The sequence below is a fragment of the Phalacrocorax aristotelis genome, chromosome 2, assembly GCF_949628215.1.
Source record: "Phalacrocorax aristotelis chromosome 2, bGulAri2.1, whole genome shotgun sequence".
NCBI classification, from domain to species: domain Eukaryota; kingdom Metazoa; phylum Chordata; class Aves; order Suliformes; family Phalacrocoracidae; genus Phalacrocorax; species Phalacrocorax aristotelis.
In genome coordinates, this window is record NC_134277.1 from 145,771,903 (window position 1) to 145,797,571 (window position 25,669).

At 44.5% G+C, this 25,669-nt stretch overlaps 1 protein-coding gene across 3 annotated transcripts in view; it reads left to right on the forward strand.

Moving 5' to 3' along the window:
• Positions 1–1,031: 1,031 nt before the first annotated feature.
• FZD6 (frizzled class receptor 6) overlaps positions 1,032–25,669 on the forward strand; it is a 34,337-nt gene continuing 9,699 nt past the window's right edge. Inside the window, exons 1-3 of one of the 3 annotated variants that reach the window (XM_075085573.1) lie at positions 1,032–1,143; positions 1,767–2,163; positions 25,197–25,393. In XM_075085573.1, the coding sequence (XP_074941674.1) occupies positions 1,984–2,163; positions 25,197–25,393 (377 nt within the window). In that variant the 5' untranslated portion in view covers positions 1,032–1,143; positions 1,767–1,983. Of the gene's footprint in view, positions 1,144–1,299; positions 1,552–1,766; positions 2,164–25,196; positions 25,394–25,669 lie in introns of those variants that run through there. The other 2 variants (XM_075085572.1, XM_075085575.1) reach the window with 2 other exon arrangements.

Genomic DNA, 25,669 nt, shown 5'->3' on the forward strand with positions numbered 1-25,669 from the left:
GGCACACTACCAGAAAGGCAGTGCTGCCTGAACGTGGTCAAACCATTTCTAAACCTGGTTTGCATGTCTCGGCATCTGGTGTTTCCTGTTCCAGTCCTGGAGCGCAGAGCGAGTTGCATGGCTAAACAGTGGCCTGATGAGACCTCGGGTGGCTCTGCGCAGAGAAATTCGGTCATCTCTGTCTGCAACCTTCAGCATTTCTATGGTTAGGTCTCATTAGCTCAGGCCTGTGACTGCGAACACAGCTAAGCGCTGCCGGACTTGCATTTGATGTATGGCCTCAGCCAGCAGCAGAAGGTGCAGCAGGAGGACAGTTCACACATCCTTGAGTGGGTCTCTGGAACAGACAGTGGTAGCCTGAGCACCAGAGTGCGGTGCTCCTCCGTGCAGACACGCATTTCCCTTTGTTCTCACCTCCGCATCCCTTTCTGCAGCAAATACCTCAAATCACTTCCCTTTCTTTCACTAAATTCAGTCGTTCCACATCGACTTCTACCATCAACCTCCTCCCCAGCATTAGCCTCATCTAACGCGCACCCGCACCCCTCATCTCATGAGGATTCGGGCATTTCCCAGGGCCGCGGCAGTGAGGGCCCAGCCACCACCTGTCCCCAGAGCCCTCGCAAACCAGCCTCGGAATCGCTTCCACGGGCAGGACGATTCTGTGCAAAGTCTGTAAATCCTCTTAATATTTATAGAGTGTATTGCAGAGTTAATATTGTTTTTATGCAAAGCTAAGTTGCTTGGAAGGATTTTTCATGCCGTTTGCTTCCATGCGTTCAGCCCCGGGGGACTTTCCCACCTGAGGCTTCACCTGCACCTGAAGTGGGCTGGGGCGCGGGGGTCCGGCGCTCCTCGGGCCCCCGGGCTCCGCCGGGCGGGTCGCTGCTCTCGGTGGCGGCCGCAGCCCCCGCCGCCCCCCGCGGGGGAGGCCCCGCCGCCAGCCCACCGCGGCCCGCACCGAGCGGCGGGCGGGCCCGCACCTGCCCGCCCCTCCCCTCCCGCCAAGTATCGCGGGAGCGTCCCGGTTCCCCCCCCAGCCCCGGCCGCCGCCAGACGCCACATCCTGTCGGTGGCGCGGGGGGGCCGCGGCCATCGCAGCCGCGGCGGGGAGGCGGCCGCGGCCGGGCCGGGCCGGGCCCGGTGAGTGCGGCGGGCCCCGGGGGCAGGTCCCGTCCCGGGGAGCGGCGGCTACTACTGGGAGCGGCGCCCCGGGGCGCCCGTCCGAGGCGGGGGGCGGGGGGAAGCGTTCGTCGGGAGGCGGGTCTGTGAGGGGGCGTCGGGGGTGCGGCCCGGGCGTGGCGGGGATGCGGCGCCGAGGCCGCGCCCGGCGAACCCCGGCTCCTGGGCCGACTTCTCGGCCGGTTCCCCCGCCCGGCCCTGCGGGCGCCGCTTCCCAGGGCGGGGCTGGGAACGGAGCGCCGACAGCGGGGCGTCGGGAGCCGCGGTGGCTGCGGGGCCCGGGCGCAGGGAGGGGCGGCCAGAGACGGCGCTGGCCGGGACCGGGGCGCAGCGGGAGCGCGGGCTGCGCCGTGCCGCCGCCCCTGCGGGGTACGCGGGGTGCGGGGCGGCCCCGGCGGGGCGTGCGGGGGGGAGCGGGGCGGGGAGCCGGGGTACGGGCGGTACGGGGCGGGGTACGGCGCGGGCCCGCCCTGTCTCCTGCGGGCGCGCGAGGAAGCCGAGGTGGGCCTTCGGACGTGCGGTGGCGGTCGGGTTTTTCCTGCTGTTAATTAATTACTCTGTCCCGTCTTTTCCCGCTTCTGCAGCGGTGCAGGCTCCGGAAGAGGGATTTAGTAAAATCGCGGTCAGCCAAAATGGGGGAATACCCGCAGCAGCGGTGAGGAGAGTCTGATCGTCTGCCCTACTGCCCGTGCCCTTGCCTTGCGCTGGAGCCAGCGGGGGAAGATGTGTGTTTCTATCCGTGTGCACGATCTGTCTAACTACTGAACAGAGCTATGCGCTGAAGTTGGAGGTCCCGACAAAATGGGAGTGCTTGTGTTCTCTGCGACTTGCAGTTTACTTTTAACTCTGGTGCGAGGGCACAGTTTATTCACGTGTGAGCCAATTACTATTTCCAGATGTTCAGGAATGCCTTACAACATGACTTTTTTCCCAAATATCATGGGACACTATGATCAGGACACAGCTGCTCTCCAAATGGAGGTAAGTTCTCCCACCCATACTGTAGTATGTAAATAAAACCAATGTGAAACAATCTTTTTTGTCATTGAGAAATGGTTTGTGAAATCTGTTGCGCTGAATGACAAGGCAGGTGATGTTTACTGACTAGATGTTTCTTTAAATCTTTTTGGACTGCACTAGAGCTGCTTGGTTTTATAAGCACTGTGTAAGGGAGCCATAGACACCCCACCCCCAGCCTTGGATCCTTTATTAGAGTGGAAGAGGAATGGGTGTAGCACAGCAATGTGGCTATTCAGAGCTCTTTGGCAGAGCGGATCACATATAGCCCAGGCGCCTTGCTGATATACACAGCCATTCTTGAAATTATCTGGTGACACAGCTTATGATATCCTGGCCCGCCTGAACTCAGGTAGTGCAAAAATAATGTTTAGAAGTTGCTCTTTGTTCCTCTCTTAGCTTATGTCTACTAAGGAGAGGTACCTAAACGTATTCTTAGCCTTATTTGCCATTGTGGCTTTTGCATTTTGTCTTCTGACTGGATGCTGAAACTTCTGACTGAAAGAGCAACTTTACTTTTTTCTGTTTTTCTGAAAACAGACACTTTCCTACCTGAACTTACTGTAAGATATGGCTCCCTTGAGAATATGCCATCTTGTGGAAAGGCTTTGCCGATAGCAAAAGCTAAAAGGGTGAGAGCCTCTCTGGGTGAGAGGCTTGTAAAACAAGTTTTAAACCTGTTTTAATAATGGCTTTTCAGAGGTAAGGGGAGGGGGAACATCTTAACACAGGTCTTGAAAAGCTTACAGTCTTGTGCTGTGCAGAGTGTGAGACAGAAATGGGTTGAAAACTAAGAAGTTCCTGGTTTAAAAAACCCAATAAATTATAGATGGTATCTATCAGAGGTGGCTACTATTGCTAAATTCTTATTTGCATATTCTTTACCGAAGTTGGAGGAGGAGCTTGGTTGACTTGCCAAAACTTTTTTTTTTTTAAATGTTGCTTGGGATAGTCAGGATTCCCTGTTTGGCCTCTGGCTGCCAGCTGGAAGGCCGCTGGCTCTAGTCTTGCATCGTGTTTGCCAGCCCAGTGTAGGTGTATGGGAAATTCTAGTATCAAATGTTAAGACACCTGTATGCAAGCAACCAAATTCACCTGCAGATCTCAGATAAACTGTGGGCTTTTAAATTGGGAGGCAGGCTATAGGCTTCACTTGTAAACTCTGTGCAGTGCCTTCCCCAGTCATCATTTCTTAGGAATGCTTTCTACAGCGTCTGCCACTTTATCTCATCAGGTATGCTGCTGGATCTTACTTGGTGTGTCTTAACTACAACTGTTGAGCCAGCTTTTGTCAGAATTCGTGCCTTCCAGTCATGCTGCTGTTACACCAGAGAGACCACAGAGACATTTTTATTAGTTTGCTGTGACTGACTTTCCTGAACTGTCAGTAGCTTGTGCCTAGTGCATGCCTTCAGTGTCAGGGAGTTCCTTCTGGAGAGGGTTCATGGCTTACCTGTTCTCATATAGGTGCTTCATAAACACTGCATGCTAGTGAGAAGCTTTGTTGTTTTCTCTCTTTTTCCATTCTGTTCCCCTTTTAACCACCTCCAACTACTGCAGTGGTTGATCAGTACTCGGCCAGCTGTGACTGGGTGGCTATGTGGAACAACAGTGTCTATTAGGATTTTATTTCCGTACACTGTTTCATTTGCTTCCTAGTGTCCTGTCATTGCCACTGTCTGGCCTCTGATTTGGTATACCCCACTACACTCATGTTGTGCAGACATTTCTAAGCTACCTAATGTGTATGTGTGCTGATCTGCCTGCAGTGCTGATTGACTGCTTGGTCAAACTGAATTTTTTTCAGATAGCTGCTTTACTGGTGAAAGGGTAAAGCAGTTTCCTCCCACTCTCTATGTAGCTTGTTTTGAATCTGTCACTAGGGGTTAGGTTGGAGTTAATATGGTAAGCTTAGGGTGGTTCATTGCTGGGTCTTTTCTCTGAGGGAGACCAGTGCATACCAATGTCACTTACATGTTTTTAATGGGATTCTACATAGTAATCAGTAATGGCATCAATCCACGGTTGATTGCAACAGGAAACCTTCTCGGGATTGGCAAAGGGTTCAGCTTTTCAGGGGACTTGGTGTTGCAGCGGAGGAGGAGGAGCCATTAACTTCTGGAATATTGTTTAATTTCACTTTGCAGCCGTAAAGAGGCAGCAGGTTGGGAGGTGGAGGAGACTTCTGTTGTTTTAAGAGCTTGAATATTTCTGTAATTGGTAGTCCAAACTTTGTTCCTACTGAAGAGAGAATTTTAATAGTATGTTGGTTAAAACTTCTTCCTTTTGATCCTTGGTAGGAATGCTTACAGGCTTTGTTTTTTAATTCCATCGCTCCCTTCCCCCTCCCCTCCCCACAGCCTGTTCTCAAGACTGGGCATGGTCTTCGGATGTAAACACTGGTTTGAGATTGAGGCTTGTAATATTTTCCTCACTTTATCTTGACTGACTTTGAGCAAGCTGCTTAATCACGCAATCCCAGGGCACATGATGGAGACTCCTTCAAGAAATCCAAGTATTTTGTGCAAAAGGGCCTTGGTGCTATTTCTGTTTTCTGCTCCTATCATCTTTAGAAACTTCTTCCCATTACTTATTTGGAATGTTTTCTCCCAGAAAGGGCAAAGAATTATCAAAGGGACAAGTCTCAAGGTGAAGGTCACTCTCCAAAACAGTGATAACTCTCTCCTGGCTATACAAGACTACCCAAGTGGGATATAGAAGATCTGTGCTTTCCATCTGCTGGAGCACAAAGGCTTCTGTAGAGTTTCTCTGCTTTCTGGAAATGTGTTAAATTGGCATTTCTGGGATGGTGTCTTCGCAGTAATCCTCCAGGAGAGTATCATGGGGAGCCACTGTCTCTGTTCGTGGTTGTGCTTCAGGAAATCAGCTGGATCACCAGCTGATCTGTGGTCTTACATTTCTGCCTATGTATCAACTCTTCATACAGTATGCTATAAACCAGAACACTGAACTGATTAGAGCAGGAAAAGAGACTAACTCAATCTTATGGCCTCTGTTACAGGTGTTCTGGCTACTGATGATAATCCCTATGGGATCCTACCTTCTGCAATAGAAAAGTCGTCATTTCCAGTTGCTCCCTCCATCCCCCTCCCCTTTTTTTCTTTTAAATTTTATTCTGAGCTTTCAACTTAGCAGGCTGTGTTTAAGCTACTTGAGTTTTGCTTTATATTTGGATTAATTTTGTTTATACAACAAATGGTGGTTTTTATGAAAGTAAAACCATGTGACTTAGTGGTGTGAAGTTTTGTGTATGTTAGCTAAACAGCTCCTTGGCAGTGGAATCTAATTATTTGCAGATGCTTACAGTATCTGTATCTCAAAGCAGTTTAACAGTAACACTGCTCGTGTTACTACTAGCTCAGACTGGGAGGCTGAAGATCTAGGGTTTGTCTAGTGAGGAAAATGGATGGTCGCAGCAGAATACCTGGTTCATTACCGCTATACTTAAATAGGTGTAACTCCCCCTCGTGGTCATCCTCAAAACCAAGACACTTCTAATTTCAAAATAATTCCGACTTTAACTATCTTGGAATAGGTTGTCAACATAAGGCGTTATTCCAGAAAGGCAGAGAATATTACTGTGTGGTAACTTTTTGTTCATGTCTCTTAATCTATTCTGGAATGAGTCCACTGTAGGCAAGCCCTTAAGACTTCCTGACCCGGGTAAGGTCTGCAGGTCTGTAGAAGTACAAAGGCAAAAGGCTTGCCAGTGAGTTTTTAAAGCAGACTATACAAAACACTGGAAAATGTCCCACAGAGAACAATAAAGTACCTCTGAGAGACTGGAAAAATGATTCACTGGTGAGTTTTCCGTTCGCTTCTGAGTTCATGACTATGTGCCAGAATATATGTGCGTGTTTTTGTGGAGCGTTCCGTGCAACTGGCTGCAGCAGTGGGAGAAATTGTTTGAGAACTAAGGTCAGTTTAAACTAACGAAACCAGTTTGAAATGAATTAAGAAGTACCTTGAAAACTTCAATATTGAAGTTCTGCTAGTTAAAAATTTTAATGTAATCACTTAATTGGCTTCCGCTAAATACAAATCTACAATTAATTCAACATGAAGAGACTTCCAAAAACTGGAAACCTGGTGTCTGGCAAGCTTAAATCAGTACATATATATGTGTGTGTGTGTACACACAGGGAGGAGGAAGATGTCCACCTTCTGTAGGTTGGGAGTTTTGGGGAAATAAGTGCTGGTTTGTGTAGAAGGTAGTTACACGGATGTTCGGCAAAACAGCATAGGTGTGAAGTTACTGAAACCTCTACAGACAGGTATCTTGCCTCTCCCTCTTACTAGTACTTAAAAATTTTTGGTAGCTCAGCTTCAATTAGGAAAGCAATCAATGTTCTCTGCCTGAAGTTACATTTTTGTCCCTGATGCTGTCTCAGAGCCCAAGTTGGAGAAGGGGTGCAGAGGTGTGGACGTTGACCCAATGGAACAAGCACAAGGGGCTCTTTAATTCATATTTTGCTTGTAACATTGTTCCTGTTTCTTTACCATATATCACTGGTACTAATGGGCAGGGAAGGCTTGTAAAGAAGTGGTAAATGTAGCATGCTGTACATCATATGTTACTTAGGGCAAACTAAAGTAACTTTTCCAGCTTATCAGAACAAAGTAGTGGTCACAAAAGATTTTGGTGGTGAAACAGCCAAATTGCAACTTGCTAAATGGAAGTTGGCAAATGCCAAAGTATTTTTTTTATAGACACTTCATATGGATCAAGGGAAATACAAAGCAGTACGACTGACTTCTGTGCTGGGTAAGTCTCTGGAAATACAGAATAGCTGGACATTAATAATTATTTTGAGCATCACCATGTTGCTTGAAGAAAAGCTTTGGCTAAGAGGTCAAAAACATCTAAATTAGGCACGTCTGTGTCATTTTGTACACTACGATACAAATTTGGGAAGTGTCTTTCATTTTTGCACTCTTGCTCTCAGTTTTTCCAAAGAAACATAAGCAATCATTAGTCCTTACAGTGGTTCTTACAGCAACACATTCATAAACCATCTTTGCTGATTTCTGTGGGTACACTAAATTACAGCCACTAAAAAGCGTTTGCTGCATGTAGTACAGAGGCCCTTCATCAAGTGTGATTAGTTTGTGCAGATTGTCTGAAACCAGACAGGCGAATGTGTGTAATCCTATTCCACTGGCTGTAAGTGCATCAGTCATCTGCAAAAACCTAATGCTGCTTTATCTGAAGAGCATTCCTTGTCTGCTTGATACTGTGAATAGTACTGCCTTGCTCCTTGTTCTGAAAGGATGCTGCTTAAAATGCATGGGGGTCCAAAGTAATGCATGGCTGATGAAGAAAGGGTGTTTACCTTATGTTGACTGGGGTTCATTGAGATGGTGCCAATGGCGTGGTTCCCAGAGCCTCGTCTTTATCCATGTTCAGAGGCTATGTCTACACTAGCAAGTAATTTGGTGCTACAGGAGTGGATCACTAGGTGAAGTTGTTAGCACGCTTCTTACCTGTCTACTGCATGAGACCAAGGGGTTTTACTCTGGACTAGATTTAGGCCAGTCCTACTGTACATGAGGTCTGAAGTTGTTCTACAGAAAACTGTCTTCCAGAACTTTCTCAACAGCAGACCTTTCTGGGAAATACCATGGTATCCTGTTGTTGATCCCCAGCAGACTGATGTCCCTTCCACACTGCCCTGTCTACTGTTCATGTGTAGCTGCAAGACCCAGTGGTTTCTGAGTCTCACTGTACAGCCTGTGTCTCAGACACCCTCTGCTCCATGCTCGTATGCTAAGCGTGGTCACTGGCTAAACCAAGCCACTGTAGGTGTTGAGTGATGGGCTCAGTCCTGTGGCTGTAGCCTACTCCAGGAGGACACCTGTGAGTGAATGGAGTCATGCAAGCCTCCCTAAAGCTGTTTATATAGAGAAGGAAAACATGGACAGAGCTACTGAGTTTGGAACTGCTTTGCCTTCGCTGACAGGAGGCAGTTAGGGCTTGGGAGCTGAGCCTGGACTGGTGGGAATGCACCATCCTTGGAACTGGGGAAAGCCAGCAGTGGGAACAGAGCTTTCAGACAGAAAGTTATATTTGAAGCTGGTATTTGTCCTTACACTTCACCATTGTCACACTGGATTCCAAGATTGTCTCTGTGTTTTTAAGGAAATGGCTGTTGCCATGTGGAACCTCATGAACTTCACCTGGTCAGTAACAAATCAGATTAGGGAGGACAAGTCTGCTAAGGATGATGTGGTGATCATGTTTTCAAAGGTCATTGTTCACGTTCTCTTCCTTTGAATAATAGTTAAATGGACAAAATTGTATACCGTTGTATACAGGTGGCCCACACTGTTTTCCCTTTGCTGTCCATGAGTTGTCAACCTGTGTGGGAACAGGCATCTCATTAACAGCTCACATCCAGTGCATTGGCCTGTGGCAGCTCTGGCAACAGGAACTTGATTGTCTTGCAGGCTTCATGTCTTCATAAAAATAACTGAACAAAAATGCCACAAAAGAAATATGTGGCAGATAAGAACTATTTCCCATAAATACTTAGAAATGACGTATCACTTTACATAAAAACTCTTTTTGAAGAATATATATTTTTAGAAACCTTAAGTACTGCTTTTCCTATTACAATAATGATCTACTCTGAATAATAATTATTATTATTAATAATTATTAACTTCATGTTTTCCAGTTGTAGTGAAGCTGGTAACTATAGAAGTGAATTTAAAGCGGAAGGCCTGGCTTTCCATCTTGTGCACGCACTGATCTTCCCAGAAGCAGTGATTTTACAGAAAATGACTCTGGATCAAAATTTACAGCAGATGGTGGGTGCTAAGCATTTAGAAAGTTGGCTATGTGGTAAAAGCTTCCCAAACACAAACAAACTGAGGCTGCCATCCAGTTTTCCATTGCTGTTTTGAACTGTCTCTGGTTTGTGGCTCAGACTCTCAGGTCATTTGTTTCTAGTGCTATGTCTGACTTTTGTTGGTCTGTGCTCCTCTGTTACTGAGAAATCACTGAGAAGATCCTGTCCTCCTTGTCAACCTGTGTGCGTGACAGAAGTGACTTGTGAAGATTTTCTAGGGACTAAGCCAGTCTGTTTGAAGTGCGGGAAAGTATTTGATACTGTACTGCATGAAAATTATTAAAATTACTAATTTTTGTAAACTTTCACTAATCCATTCACTTTGTGGTGGAAGAGACAATGTTAGTCAGGCATGCACAAGTCAGATGACTGAGTTGAAGCCCATGAAGCTGCATTTCTTATCTACCTCACTACTTGCAGTGCTTACCTCTGAGTGTAATATTTCCAGTTGGTCATACCTTGAGACACTGACACACTGCTTGGCTGGCCATCAGACAAACGACGTCTAATTTTTATGAGATATGGGCAAGAAACCAATGGATGTGGTTACTTTTCATTTTGTTGGATTCGGGAGGCTGAGGGTGGCTGTTGATTATTCCCTGTTAGTGTGGGGATTAACTTCCTAAGCCAGGTGATTTTCCAATTTATATACAATATCTCTGCCCCCACCTAACTCACAGCATGGCTAGCCCAGGTCTGCGAAGAGTGGAAGACTTGATGCAGGCAGCAGCGTGGCTCCATGCAGAGCTTCCTCAGGTCTAATGGGGTCAGCTTTGAGCCAAAGCTGTTGTGCTGTGTAACTGTGGTCCTGGGTGGGCTCAGAGCAAGATCAGCAGCCATGTAGAAATGGCAACTGGCTGGGCTGGCGCTGGGCTGGGCAGAGCTGGTTCAGATGCCTTTGCATCCACAGAACTGGCTTTCTTGCAATGCTGGTAACTCTGTGGTGGTAAAGGGCATTGAATGCTCTGCTGTTCTCTTAGTATTAGCATGGTTTTGGGTTAGAAAAGGGGAATTGAGTACCTTGTGGGGAAGAGGATTGTTGTCCCTTCCAGGCTGAGTTGGCAGTGACAGGTAAATATCTAACTGCAGATTGCAAGGCTGCTTACACTTTTATTTTATAGATTGGCCGTTAGTTGCCTAACTTTTAGAGATACATACGATTTGATTTCTCCTCCCCTTGAGCATTTTCTTTTGGCTTTGAGGTTATCTCTGCTTCCTGAAATCTGTGAATGTTTTTCTCGGGTGCCTCTCTATGTGGACATCAGATAGGGAAACTGCTTTTGAGGGTTTTGTGAAGTGCCTGGAAGTTATGCATCACAAGTTTCTGTTGCAATAGCCAGTCCCTTTTGTGGATCTGGCCCTTGATTGCTTTGCTTGATGTTGCAGAAGACTGACAGAAGATTGCTTGAGAAGATCAATCCTGTCCTGACTGAGATTTTCCTGATTTAGTTTATGTGTGAAGTAGGCAAGGAAGAAAGCATGGTGCAGGGTGACTAGGCTGGTAACCTGGTGGTGCTGTTCCACTCTCCCAAAGACGGGGAAACAGGAATCTGTTCTGACTTTTTTTGCAACCAGAGTGATGACTGATTATTTTGACCTTTAAGATAAAGTATACTAGAGATTATTAAAGGAACCTCAAGGAAGGGAGGAAGGACATAAATTTAAAACACTTGACAGATATCCTTGAGGATGAGTATTATTTAGATACCAGCTCAGCAAAATCAGCAAGATGCCCTAAACTGATGCCCTGAGGTCAAACCATCTCATTACAATATGAAAACCACACCTCCTGACTAGAAAAGCCCCCTACTCAAACCCCTTACTCTCTGAGCATGCCTAGTAAATTTAAAAGGAGATGTAGCTTTAAGATGAAGTGAGAAAGAAACTAACCAATGACCAGCTGGGGCATGGAAATATTAGATGTTAGTGACACATTTAACTGTATAAATACCTACTGCGATTTTGACCAGGTGTGCTAGCTTTGTGGAGTTACCATCTAGCACTTGTCTTTGTGCACATGGAATAAACAAGTATCTCAGCTCTGTGTGTAAGACTGGCTTGTTGCATACTGGGTGACAGAACCCCAATTTTTGGAAAAACAAGAGCAATAATGAATTCTGCTGCAATTCCCTTCAGATGAGGAGATTTTTTTTTTAATAGATAACAGGCGGTCTATCAACAGCATTATCGGTAATCTTCTAGATTGTATTCTACACAAAAAGTTCAGTAATAAATCCATTTACTCCTGTAATACATGGCAAATACATGAAGAATTTGAGACTATTTTGAGGTGGTTCTGCTATCATGGTCCAGACATAATGAAGCTCAGTCTAGACTTTAGATGTTTGAGGGCTTGCAGCATACTTTCCTTCAGTTAACTCATATTTGTCTGTCTTTTATGCTCTGTATAGTATACATGGAGATAAAACCATATATAATTGAAAGCTTTGTATAAATAGTTCAGTTCTGTAATGCTTGGGAAAATTCGCTCGTGTTTGTTTTGGACTGTAAATTGCAGAGGCTGGAATATCTATAATTTAGGTCAAGCTATAATTTAGGTTAGAACCACAGAATGCAGTGAATTTTGTTAATAACCTATTTTGGAAAGTATTGGAATACTTGTACTTAAGTTTATTTCAGAAAACTTGTTATTGAGATGTATTATTCCTGTTTATATTGTTTCTAAATTTTGTTATAGTTAAATATAGGGATATATGTATTTTTATTTTGTACTTAAGAAATACTTAAAGGGAAAACATGGAATCAAGTTGGCTTACTGCAAAAAGAAAGTATGTAGTTGCTAGTTAATGCAAAACAATCCAGAGCCCATAGAAGTAAAAAGCAGAAAAGCCTGCTTCATCTTTCTGTGTAATTGTCTGTGTAAGTGTCAGTGGTAAGTTTAGTGCCTGGTTGTGGCAGAGTGGAGGGTTTTTGGTTTTGTTCTGCTTTTCTTAAAGTAAGTGAGCACCTTGCTGCCCTACTGACCTCTGAAAACCTTTCCCCTTATGCCTTGTCCTTACCCTTGTTGGATTTCTCATTAATAGCCCTGTCAACTTTGAACAGCTAGTAAGAAGGTTCACAACTGAATATGCGTTAAAGTATATTGCATATTTACGTGTAGGGGTGAATGATGATTAAGAGTTTGCAAATATACTTGTGATATTGTTGCAGATACATTGAACATTTAGATTATGAGTAACCCAGCTCATTGAGCAGTTGCACAGCCTGCGTACTGAAGATGCCTGGCTAGTTTAGCTTGAGGTGGGTGATGAAGGTCTGGGCCCCCAGGGTCTGTACTGCATGGGCACCTGACTGCTGGCCAGTCAGTCCCTGAGCCACTGGAGTTTACAGTGCAGCATTTTTAAGACCAGCTGCCATCTGACTTTGCTTTCTAAATTATGACATTTTTCCTTAATCCAGTCAGTGGCAGGGAAGAATACTGAAAGGAACAGGAAAACTCACCTGAATCATGTGGCTTAGCGGCTTGTGCTATCGGTGGAGTGTTGCTTTATTTGATCATGGTGAGGTTTACATGGCACCAGGCCTGCCAGTGACAGATGGAGTTCACCTCTGTCAAAGGGGGAAAAGGATTCTTGCTCATGAGTTGGTGGGGCTCATCGAGAGGGCTTTAAACTAGGTTCAGAGTGGGAAGGGGATATAGCCAGGTGCACTAGAGAGGAGCCTAGGGGTGCTGTGCCAGGGTTGGGAGTGAAATCGATAGCCCAGCTCAAGTGCATCTTCGCCGATGCACACAGCGTGGGCAACAAACAGGAGGAGCTGGAAACCATTGTGCAGAGGGATAGCTATGACTGTTGCCATCGCAGAAACATGGTAGGATGACTCTTACAACTGGAGCACTGCAATGGATGGCTATAAGCTCCTCAGAAGGGATAGGCAAGGAAGGAGAGGCGGAGGGGTGGCGCTGTATGTTAGGGAACGTTTCGATTGTATAGAGCTCAATGTTTGTAATTATAAAGTCGAGTGCTTATGGGTAAGGATGAGGGAGAAAGCCAACAAAGCAGATATCCTGCTGAGCGTCTGTTATAGACCACCCAACCAGGATAAAGAGGTAGGTGAAGCATTCTACAAGCAGCTGGCAGAAGTCTCACAATGGGTAGCCCTTGTTCTTGTGGGGGACTTCAACTTACCAGACGTGTGCTGGAAATACAACACAGGAGGGTGTCTAGGAGGTTCCTGGAGTGTGTGGAAGGTAACATCCTGCTGCAGCTGGTAAGGGAGCCTACCAGGGGAGGTGGGTCACTTGGCCTGCTATTTACAAACAGAGAAGGGCTGGTGGGAGATATGGTGGTCGGAGGCTGTCTTGGGCGTAGCGACCATGAAATGATGGAGGTCTCGATTCTTGGAGAAGTAAGGAGGGGGTTCAGCAAACTGCTTTGTCCTGTTCAGGGCACTGATTGGAAGGGTCACTTGGGAGGAAGTCCTGAAGGGCAAAGGGATCCAGGAAGGCTGAACATTCTTCAAGAAGGAAGTCTTAAAGGTGCAGGAGCAGGCTGCCCCCAGTGTGCTGTAAGACAAACTGGTGGGGAAGACGACCGGCCTGGCTGAACAGGGAGCTTTTGCTGGGACTCAGGGAAAAAAAGGAGAGTTTACCACTTCTGGAAGAAGGGGCAGGCAACTCAAGAAGAGTACAGAGGTGTCTTGTTAGGTCATGCAGAGAGAGAATTAGAAAGGCAAAAGCCCAGCTACAACTCAGTCTGGCCACTGTTGTAAGGGATAACAAAAAATGTTTTTACAAATAGATTAACAATAAAAAGAGAGCCAAGGAGAATCTCCATCCTTTATTGCACGCGGAGGGGAGCATTGGAACCAAAGATGAGGAAAAGGTTGAGGTACTTAATGCCTTCATTGCCTCAGTCTTTAACTGCCAGACCAGTTATCCCTGGGGTATTCGGTCCCCTGAGCTGGAAGGCAGGGATGGGGAGCAGAATAAACCCCCCATAATCCAGGAGGAAGCAGTTTATGACCTGCTGCTCCACCTGGACACTCACAAGTCTATGGGGCTGGATGGGATCAACCCAAGAGTGCTGATGGAGCTGGCGGAGGAGCTCACCAAGCCACTCTCCATCATTTATCAGCAGTCCTGGTTAACAGGGGAGGTCTGAGATGACTGGAGGCTTGCCAATGTGATGCCCATCTACAACAAGGGCCGGAAGGAGGATCCAGGGAACTACAGGCCAGTCAGCCTGACCTCGGTACCAGGGAGGATTATGGAGCAGTTCATCTTGAGTGCACTCACCAGGCAAGTGCAGGACAACCAGGGGATCAGGCCCAGCCAGCATGGGTTCGTGAAAGGCAGGTGCTGTGTAACAAGCCTGATCTCCTTCTATGACCAGGTGACCTGCCTAGTGGATGAGGGAAAGGCTGTGGACATTGTCTACTTGGACTTTCTAAGGCCTTTGACACTGTCTTCCACAGCATTCTCCTGAAGAAGCTGGCTGCTCACGGCTCGGACAAGTACACTCTGTGCTGGGTTAAAAACTGGCTGGATGGCCAAGCCCAGAGAGTGGTGGTGAATGGAGTCAAATCCGGTTGGTGGCCGGTCACGAGTGGTGTTCCCCAGGGCTCAGTGTTGGGGCCGGTCCTGTTCAATATCTTCATTAATGATCTGGATGAGGGGATTGAGTGCACCCTCAGTAAGTTTGTGGATGACACGAAGCTGGGTGGAAGTGTTGATCTGCTGGAGGACAGGAAGGCCCTACAGAGGGACCTGGACAGGCTGGATTGTTGGGCCGGAGCCAACGGTATGAGATTCAACAAGGCTCAGTGCTGGGTCCTGCACTTGGGTCACAACAACCCCATGCTGCAACGCTACAGGCTTGGGGAGGAGTGGCTGGAGATCTGCCCAGCGGAGAAGGACCTGGGGGTGTTGGTTGACAGCTGGCTAAACATGAGCCAGCAGTGTGCCCAGGTGGCCAACAGCATCCTGGCTGTATCAGGAATAGCGTGGCCAGCAGAGTAGGGAAGTGATCAAGGCCCCTGAACTTGGCATTGGTGAGGCCACGCCTTGAATATTGTGTTCAGTTTTGGGCCCCTCAGTACAAGAGGGACATTTTGTTGCTGGAGCATGTCCAGAGAAGGGCAGTGAAGCTGGTGAAGGGTCTGGAGAACAAGTCTTACGAGGGGCGGCTGAGGGATCTGGGGTTGTTTAGCCTGGAGAAGAGGAGGCTGAGGGGAGACCTTATCGCTCTACAACTACCTGAAAGGAGGTTGTAGTGAAGTGGGTGTTGGTCTCTTCTCCCAAGTTACTAGTGATAGGACAAGGAGAAATGGCCTCAAGTTCTGTCAGGGGAGGCTTAAATTGGATTTTAGGAAAAATTTCTTTACTGAAAGAGTGGTCAGGCATTGGAAGAGGCTGCCAGGGAGGTGGTGGAGTCACCATCCCTGGGGGTGTTCAAAAAAACTTGTAGACGTGGCACTTCAGGGCATGGTTTAGGAGACCTGGTGATATTGGGTTGATGGTTGGACTTGATGACCTAGATGTCTCTTCCAACCTTAATGATTCTGTGATCTTCTATGACCTATGCTGCTTCAGGTGCTGGCCAGGTGGCAGCTCCCACATCTGTAGAGCTTTGGGAGGAGCAGATTGCTGGGAACAGTTCAGTTTATCAACTCTTGCAAGTTGAGCTGTCCCCACACTTTGTTCAGAGCCATAAAATAACTTATTGCCTTTGAAAATCCAAGTGCATGCATTGCCTTTGTTCAGCTGAAGAACAAAGATGAAAGCTCATATCTTTCCAAACATCTTTCACTGCAAAACAGCATTGTTTGGTCCACTTGTTTACTACATTTTTCTTTCCTTTTTTTTCCTCTCTCCCTTCAGCTCCTTGAACTCTAGATTGTCCTTGAGTAGGAAACCTAAACTATTTGTGTCTTTTAAACTACTGTTGGTAGCCTGATTTCTACTCTGATTTTGTTCTTATCTCTGTAAGCACTAGACTGATTACATTTAAAATACATTTTACAAGCATTTAAATTAAACTTGATTATGTTTGCCTAAATTCTGTTTGGAAATCTGTCAAAAGTAATGCTGCTTTGTTTACAAGCAGTTTATTTTAGTAAGTCAAATTCATGTGCTTTCAGTGGTTTTCTTTTAGCCCTGTCAAATTAACATGCACTAATGATACATATTAACTTTATATATATTCATATTTAAAATATTTTATTCCTAACAGTGAATTTTAGTACTGAAAAACTTTTGTCTTAAGAGGAATTACCCATATAATTTTGACTGAGGTTAGAAAATACAGATTATGACTGATATTTGCTGCAGGCAGCAATAGTTGATTATTACCCACAGCTCAGGTAGGGACATATTCCCCCCCCCCCCCCCCCCCCAAAAAAAAAATCCAAAGCAAATTACTTCATACCATCTTCACTGGTAGTTTAAAGGATGGATGGCATTGTACCAATGCTCACAAGCTGCACCTACATTTCTGTTTCACAGCTCTGCTGTTGAAGTAGCAACTTCTAGCAGACATGTAGCAACAAGACTCTGACACTTAACTGCTTTAGCCTCCTGTAAAGTAGTTTCTAAATGCTTACATACCAACTTAAGTGTCTTTAACTTGCCTTTGATCTAAATCCATCAATATAGCATCCAACTGGAAGAACCTAGTCTTTCCTCAACATTGCTTTGAATCTAATCAGACTTGAAAATTTCATCCTTCATTTAGTTTTGTGTGTTAGACCTTTATTAATCATGACTTTATTAATTGTATATGAATTAGGAGTCAGAGTTTCTTGGCAGCTGATTCACTGTGGCCATGAGCAAATTACCACCCTTGTCCGCCCGTCTGGGAACTGTATGAAGGCATTAATCTCTGTTGTTGAGAATAGCTCTATTGAAACAATGGTGTAGGATTAAATTAGCTGTGCCATACTTGTTTCGCTGTTTTTAATTGAAATAGATTATTGTTATAAAAGTGGCTAAAGATAACATGAAGATTGTTACTGTAGCTCTGAGTATAAAGAGCAATTACTCCCTATTCTTTTGAAACCGTTTATATATACCGTGGTTGACAGTGGCTGTATTTCCTACGTATCACATATGAAAGTGTATATGTAAAACACACTGTGTTTAGGTTTTGAGGTTGTACTTTAATTCTATAATGACGCTTACTGGACAGTAGTTGTATTTGAGTCTGGTGCTGTAAATTATTAATCATTATTTGTTAATCATTAAGGTGAAGTGTTCTTTCCTGTAAAGCAGGTAAATAGTTTAATGAACAACAATGGGTATTATTAATATAGGTAGGAATCTGGGGTACACAGTGTAGTATGATTGTAGAAATTGAGATTTAAGCTTGTATTCACTTCCGTGATTGAAATACAGTTATGTAAGTGACAAGGTTGTAATGTTGTTGCTTTAGGTCACAAGATTCATATCAAGAAATGGGTACCATTGCTTAACAGCTGGTGTCTCTCATTGTTTAACTTAAGTATTAACTAACCAAGCTAAATGTTTTAACTTGATAGCTAGACTTCAGTGGTAAGGAAAGTAGGTTGTTACTGTCTTAAATAACTGGCTGAAATGGCTGAACAAAGGCTTTTATCTCTCTGTATCTCAGCAATTCAAGATATTTCCTGTCTCTTACAATCAAGGTTTACCATAGCTGATTGTAACAAAGACCTCGATATTTTGATCCACCGCTTTCTATATTCTCTGAATATTTCTGTGACGTTAATCAGCAGAGTACAGGAGAAGGTTTTCACTTACTTGTTTTGACATATGTTAGTAGTTATCATACATCCCAACCCTAGAGACATCTGATCATCTCTGGCAATACTTTTCTCTAGGATAAAACTGAGATGAGGTAGGACAGAGCTGCTGCACTGTCTGCCTGAAATAATGAGCTTGTTTCCGTTGTGTTTTAGACTTGTAAGCCTGCTAAGCACAAGACGGAGAAGCGAGCTGAGCACGAGGTTCACATACAGTTCTAGGCTGCAATTTATTTGTTGGCAAAGAATGTTTTAGACTGTGTTTGCCCTACCCATTTATTCTGCACTCTGCACCATTTGTTTTCACTCGTCTCAGTTGTGTTATTCTTTGTAGGACCAGATTATAGCTGGATGTCTGAGATAGCCTGGCTTTTTGCCTCTGAATAAAATGTAACACAGACATACTTTGTAAAGAATCTAGGATTTACTGAGTAAGGTGGTGGTGTTTTGTTCAGTGCAGAGGGTATTCCTCTTGCTGGCTGGTGATGCTCTACTCCCTTTGATTGTTTGACCACAGCGGGTACATGTATGCTTCACGGGGTTCGGTTTGGGCTGTTTTGCACTGGGAGGTTTCTGTACAGGGCACGTGCCCCTCCCGTACTCTGCGCTGACAACACAGTGGAAAGTTTGCATTTCACAGCCCTCAGTTCTTCCCTGCTATTGATTGAGGCAGCACTTCTCCTGTTGTTAGACTACATCGTCTTTGGCTTTACAGCTGTGATTAGTTTGTTGGAGGTTTTTTTGGTAGATTGTTAGTGTGTTCTAGTTTGCCTCATATTTACTGGGTTTTCCCCCCATTGGCAGGAAGATGAGAATTTGTTTTTTAGGACTTCTATTGGCTTTGTAAAGCTCCATTCTTGGTTTTAAAAGAGCCTTGTTTCACTCTATTTTTAGTACTGCCATCACCAAATCTGCAGGTTTTCATCTCTGTCCTTCATGTGACAGGGCAATTGTTGCTAATGCTAGATACACCAAGTGCCTTTTTATGTGGTTGTTGCCACCTGCACATCCTGACCTTCCCGAAGAGGAACGTGGTACTAGATTCTAAATTCACTGGTTTGGTGAATCTGTGGGTTTTATCTTGGACTTGGATGCTTAAGGCTTCAACACATGCCTGTGTGCAGGTTACCTACCTAACCACTTTGCTAAGAAATGGTTGGTGGTTGGGAGACCCATGATCCAGATAACTTAGCCTTGAAGCAACCAATTCATACTCTCAGTGAGCTTATGATCTTGATTTTACACTTTTTGCAGGAGGAGTTAATATTTTGGTTTTGGTGAGATTTTGCTTTTATGGTCTGTTAGGAAATGCAGACCTATTATTTTCTGTAATGAAACATTTCCAAATTGGCTAGCTGGAAGTAAAGCCCACATTTAAAGATACATAATTGTTAGCAGAGTTCCAGGCACAATTCACGACCTTTTTTCTTTTTGTAAACAGTAAAAATAGGCAGTTTCTGAAAATAAATCTATATTTTACAAACCCTATTTGTGTGTGTTTGAGGCAGGATTTTATATTTCAGAGGTTTTTTGGTTGGGGGAAAACATTGCCTGTAAAATCTATTGGAGTTTTTTTTTATGGACTCAATAACTTCGAAAGGGTTGATTCAGCCTGCATATTATACTTTTATTTGCAAAAATGCTTTGACATGGTTATAACCTATGTTTTTTAAAGAAACTATGCTGGTAACCCAATGGGAACTTTTTTCCAACACCTTCCTAGAGAACAACAAGAAAAGTATGAATAAATAAATGTTTTGTCACAAAGTAGGGTATGAAATCATTAGCTGATAGTTTGGTCCTGTAGCAAATAAATTACTACAGTCGTTCCACCTAGTCATCTGTACTGAAACCTGTGACAGACAACTAACTCATAAATGACCTGGAAGAAGGATGGATAGTGACTTTGCTAAGACAAAAAAAATTGACTAAAGGGTTGCCAAAAGGTTTTGTGATAGATGCAGTTGATAATAAAATGATAGGTGAGATTTAGGGATGGTAAATGTAGAGTAATGAATGTAGGGAAAAATTAACCCCCGCTGTTCATACAAGTAGATGTGCACGGTATTGTATTACAGAATCACAGAATGGCAGGGGTTGGAACGGACCTCTGGAGATCATCTGAATGTCCTGAATCCCTCCAGGGAAGGAGACTCCACAACCCCCCTGGGCAGCCTGTTCCACTGCTCTGGCACCCGCACAGGAAAGAATTTTTTACTCATATTCAGGTGGAACTTCCTGTGTTCCAGCTTGTGCCCATTGCACCTTGTGCTGTCCTGTCACTGGGCACCACTGACAAGAGCCCAGTCCCATCGCCCTGACACCCACCCTTTAGATATTTGTAAGTATTGACAAGATCCCCCCTCAGCATACCCTTCTGCAGGCTGAACAAACCCAGGTCTCTCAGCCTTTCCTCATATGGGAGATGCTCCAGTCCCCTGATCATCTTTGTAGCTCTCCTCTGGACTTGCTCGAGCAGTTCCCTGTCTTTCTTGAATGGGCAAGCCCAAAACTGGACACATGACTCCAAATGTGGTCTCACAAGGGCAGAGTAGAGCGGGAGGATAACCTTCCTCCACTTGCTGGCCACACTCCTTTTAATGCAGCCCAAGATACTGTTGGCCGCCTTGGCCACAAGGCCAAGTTACTGTCTTTATGCTCACTGTGGATAGTTCTGCAGAAGTGTGAGGTCAGTGTTCAAATGCAGTCAAGGCAATTAGAAGGTAAAGTATGGTATGAAAGCAGTAGAAATAATAATGTGAAACGTTATTATGCTAATATATAAATATAAAATGTAAAAGATAACAGGATGGCAAAATGGCATGAGAAAAGTAGAGGGTAATCTAACTGTCAAAACACAAGCTAGGTTGCAAAACCAGGAATTAAAAAAAAAAAAAAAAAAGCAGTGCCTGATTAAATTAGGCAATGTAACTTACTGTTGTAGTATTCTGCAAAGACTATATGCATGAATGGCTGAAAAAGGGATTAGGTGTGATCTAGGAAGACAAGAGGTCTGTTGGTGTCTTTTCAACGCAATGCTGGTGTTATAACCTGCTGCTTGTAAAGTTTCCTACATCATTGATTGTTGGAAACTGGGAGGGATGTCAGCTTGTCATCCTGCACCCCCCTTGCTACCAGCCAGGGTGAGAACTGTATGTTTGGTCTGACTCAGAAGATCTGCTTGTGTTTTCAGAACACCAAACCTCCTGCTCTTAACTTGTGCCGATGCTTTCAGGTATCAAAAGATAAATAGTTTTAGCAATCTGAAAGAAATACGGTGAGAACAATTACTCACCAGCCAAGTCCTTGGATTTCCACTCTGATTATGTTACAGGCTGAGTATAGCTTCCTTCCTACAGTTTTGCATGTTTGTATTTAGCTCTTAGGGTAACTTTGCACTTAAATAAAGTATGTTCTTCAAACAACAGTATTTAGCCAATGACAACATGCTGTAGTAAAACTTTTGCAAGTATTTAATTTTCATTTGTCATTGTCTACATCTAATATACAGTATTATTGTGTAGTGATTCTTGTGATATTTTAGCTAAGTATTTTCATATAACAGATATTCTTTTAGAATGGCAAAGGCTGGTTTTATATCCTGACTTTATTTACCAGACATCGCTTTTTTATACTAATTTTCTGTATCAAGGGAGTGAACTTATGTAGCCTTATTAGCTATGTTGGAAAATGCTATTTAAAAATTGTTAGTTGCTAATCAAAATAGCTAGTAAAATATATCTAAAGTTGGTTTATAGATACGAATATTGGAGGGTTTTTTTTATTTTTACTTTCTAGAGGAAATATTGCTGCTTTACTTAGGTCTGCAAAAGTTCTTGGCTGGCACCCCAAAACTTGCTGTAGAAAATTAATTTTATTTTTTATCAACTGAGATGAACTGTGGGTGATAACAAGGAAGAATTCATAACAATCAAGACAACTTCCACAAGACTTAATTTCAAAAATAAGCTCAATTTCTATAGAAGTATGTGAACACCCAAACTATTATCATTATTTTATCCTAAGTGCCAGGAAGAACAGAGCTAACAAATTAAACATTGGAACAAATAAAATTATAATTGTGCAAAGGAAATTTAATTCATTTAGGGTTAACTCCTGACTATATTTTTCATCTGAAGCCGCACAGCATTTAGGAAATAATCCAACTTCTGGAACTGGAGCACATTATACGAAAGCTCTACTTCTCCCCTTCTCATAGAATATGCAAGTCTTGAGTTCCTGAGAAGGCAGCTCCAGAGCAGACATCCAGAGGGGGGAATCAGACTTCTGTGTGCCTGCTGTAATGGCATCTGCAGATGCAGCACGCAGCTGGAGTGCTCTGAAGGATGATGCCAAAATTTTTTTGGTTTTCAGTAAAGCTTATTTCTGTTATTCTTGCTCTGCCTTATCTTCTCCCTTCCAGCCCCCCTCCCCCCTGACATTCCTATGATTATTACAAAGGTCCTGTGAGGATTTGTAGATATTCCTTTTTGAAAGGGAAAATTTATTTATCAATGGCGTTCCTGTTAAATTGCATGCTCACTAATAAGGCTTGCTCTTGGGGCATGGGTGTATACATATTTGGCTTACTTAAAAGCTGATAAAAACAAGGATATTCTTGTGGGCTCAGAAGTAATCTTTCCTTTACCAGTCATTGGTTGAATATTTGAAATACTTAGCTGTTAATGGCAGAGTTAAATAAAATTCTTACTAAAAATTCTGCCTTATTCAAAAATTTAATGCGGTGTTCCTATTTATCAGCACATTTCAAAGTGTGCCAAATACTGTTTCAGTGTTCCTGATGCATGAATTTGACTATTTACATGTGATACGATGATTAGGAGGCATGGTGGTGTTGGGTTGATGGTTGGACTTGATGATCCTAGAGGTCTTTTCCAACCTCTTCTATGATTCTTTTTCCGGAAATCCAAAAAGCGTTCTATCAAAAAGCCTATGTAAAAAGGGTGCTGTGATCCTGCAGATCGACTTCACCCTCAACTGTGGGTTAGTTCCCTCAGAATGGTGTTTAAATTAGTTTCTTTTACTCTCATGAGCTGGATCAGGAATGTCTACCTTGAGTGGCAGACAGGACAGTGAAGAGCAGCCTGCAATGGATCTGAAGGCTGGTCAAAGCCTGTCAAAGTACACATGCCCCTCCAGCCACTCTCTGCTTCCCTTCCTTTTTGCTGGGCAGTCTGCAGGCTGGGTGAGTGGGGTGGAGGAGCTTTATCCATTCTGCACACCCCTGTGAGCATGCCACCCCAGTGGTCTTTGCATGGGTGAAGTGTCAGTGCACCATATACATGCCCTGTGTCCTGGCAAGGCCTGGCACCTTGTGGCCTTAGCTGATCTAGGGTTGTGATCAGTGGCATAGAGTCTCGTCGGGGGCCTGTAACTAGCGGTGTTCCCCAGGGGTCTGGACTGGATGCAGTCCTGTTCAACATATTCATCAATGACCTGGACGATGGGATAGAGTGTAACCTCAGCAAGTTAGCTGATGATACCAAGCTGGGAGGAGTGGCTGACACACCAGCAGGCTGTGCTGCCATCCAGCGAGACCTGGACAGGCTGGAGAGCTGGGCCGAGGGGAACCTCATGACCTTCAACAAGAGCAAGTGCAAGGTCCTGCACCTGGGGGGGAACAACCCCATGCACCAGCACAGGCTGGGGGCTGAAAAGCTGGAAAGCAGCTCTGCTGAGAAGGACCTGGGAGTGCTGGTGGACAACAGGCTGACCCTGAGCCAGCAGTGTGCCCTTGTGGTCAAGAAGGCCAACAGTATCTTGGGCTGCATTAAAAAGAGTGTGGCCAGCAGGTCGAGGAAGGTTATCCTCCCCCTCTGCTCTGCCCTGTGAGACCACATTTGGAGTCCTGTGTCCAGTTTTGGGCTTGCCCATTCAAGAAAGACAGGGAACTGCTCGAGCAAGTCCAGAGGAGAGCTATGGAGATGGATCAGGGGACTGGAGCATCTCCCATATGAGGAAAGGCTGAGAGACCTGGGTTTGTTCAGCCTGCAGAAGGGTATGCTGAGGGGGGATCTTGTCAATACTTACAAGTATCTAAAGGGTGGATGTCAGGGCGATGGGACTGGGCTCTTGTCAGTGGTGCCCAATGACAGGACAAGGGGCAATGGGCACAAGTTGGAACACAGGAAGTTCCACCTGAATATGAGGAAAAAAATTCTTTCCTGTGCGGGTGCCAGAGCAGTGGAACAGGCTGCCCAGGGGGGTTGTGGAGTCTCCTTCCCTGGAGGGATTCAGGACATTCAGATGATCTCCAGAGGTGCCTTCCAACCCCTGCCATTCTGTGATTCTGTCTTCTGTCATCTAGTCTCCATGTTTCCAGAGAGTCACCAACAGGTCAGCAGCATGTGGCTTCTTCAGTTTTATTTCTGCCTATGCGCACTAACACGAGGGCCTGCTTACGTAGCCCCCAGCTCCTCCGCTCCCTTCTGCTGGCCCTGTTGCTTTAGACATGCAGCCCATTAGACGTACAGGAGCACAGCTGGCAGCATTGTTAGCTTTTGTCATCGCTGGATTCCTTCAATAAGCTGCCCTTATAACAATGCAGCAGTTGCAAAAATGAGTGACAACTTCTGGTTTGCCTGAAGTTTACACACATGGTAGTATTTTGGTAAAATTATTTTCCCTAATAATACAGTTGAAAACGTTGATAAAACATAGGGAAGGAAGGTTGGGGTTTTTCCTTAAAAGCCTGCCTGACTGTAAATAATGCATTTAATAAATTGGGGGGGGGGGAGGGGGGGGAAGACAGTTGCATTAAATTTCATTTTATTAATTCTTTAGTAAGAACAGTCACCAGTTACTCACTGCCTGGCATTCAGTAATACAGGTAGAGAAATTCTCAGTCATGTTGAGATTTTGAAATTCCATGTATTAAAAATGAGGAATAATGATACTTGGACCTCATTAATCAAAAAAACCCCATGTCTTTCTAGCATGAGAAGATGATGAGTGCAACACACCACTTAGGACTGAAAATGTAATTTAACAGGAACAGACAAACTTTAAAATTCTCAGGGCACTTATTTAGAGGCTGACTTGTGAACGTAGGAACTTAATGTTTTACCCTATTTTTTAACCATCTTGGGCTTTCATAGTACCTTTCAGATTTCTAATATTGTCAGATAGGAAAAATCAGGTTTGAGTAGTTACAGATTGGCCAAGATCCTGTGGGAGGGGTTGGGCTAGAACTGCTAATGGAGCTTCTCGCTGCTCAGGCCACCGGGTTTTGCTGAACAAACACTATTTTCTAGTATCTTTTCAGACCTACAGGAGAACAACTGTGAGCCATAGTGATGAAAGTTGGTTTTCATGCCTTGAATGTTCTTTCTAAAATTGCTAACCAAAGCCTTTTCTTCCCCATAGCCTTTTCTTACGCTTATGAATCTTAACTGTTCACCAGACGTCCACACATTTCTGTGCAAAGCCTTTGTCCCTGCCTGCCTGGAGCAAGTTCACGTGATTCACCCTTGTCGAAGCCTCTGTGAGAAAGTGTATTCTGATTGTAAGCAGTTGATGGACACTTTTGGAATCACATGGCCTGAAGAGCTGGAATGTACCAGGTGGGGTATTTTTCTTGTTGGCAGGTGGTGGGGGTTATATTTTCATATTTATTTGACTTAGACTAAGTTGAAAATCTGAGGCAGAATGTTAAATGTCCCTTTGCTGTAGCTTCCTCATCACTAGTGACCCTACAGTGCTTATGCATAGGACTATTTTTTAATAAAAACTTCTTCATTATTCAGATCATCACCTGCATTTCCTGCTTGTGACTTTTTTTGCAACAAGGTTCTGCAGCACTTTTTTTCAGTATTCAGATCCCTGCAAAAAGAAGCTTT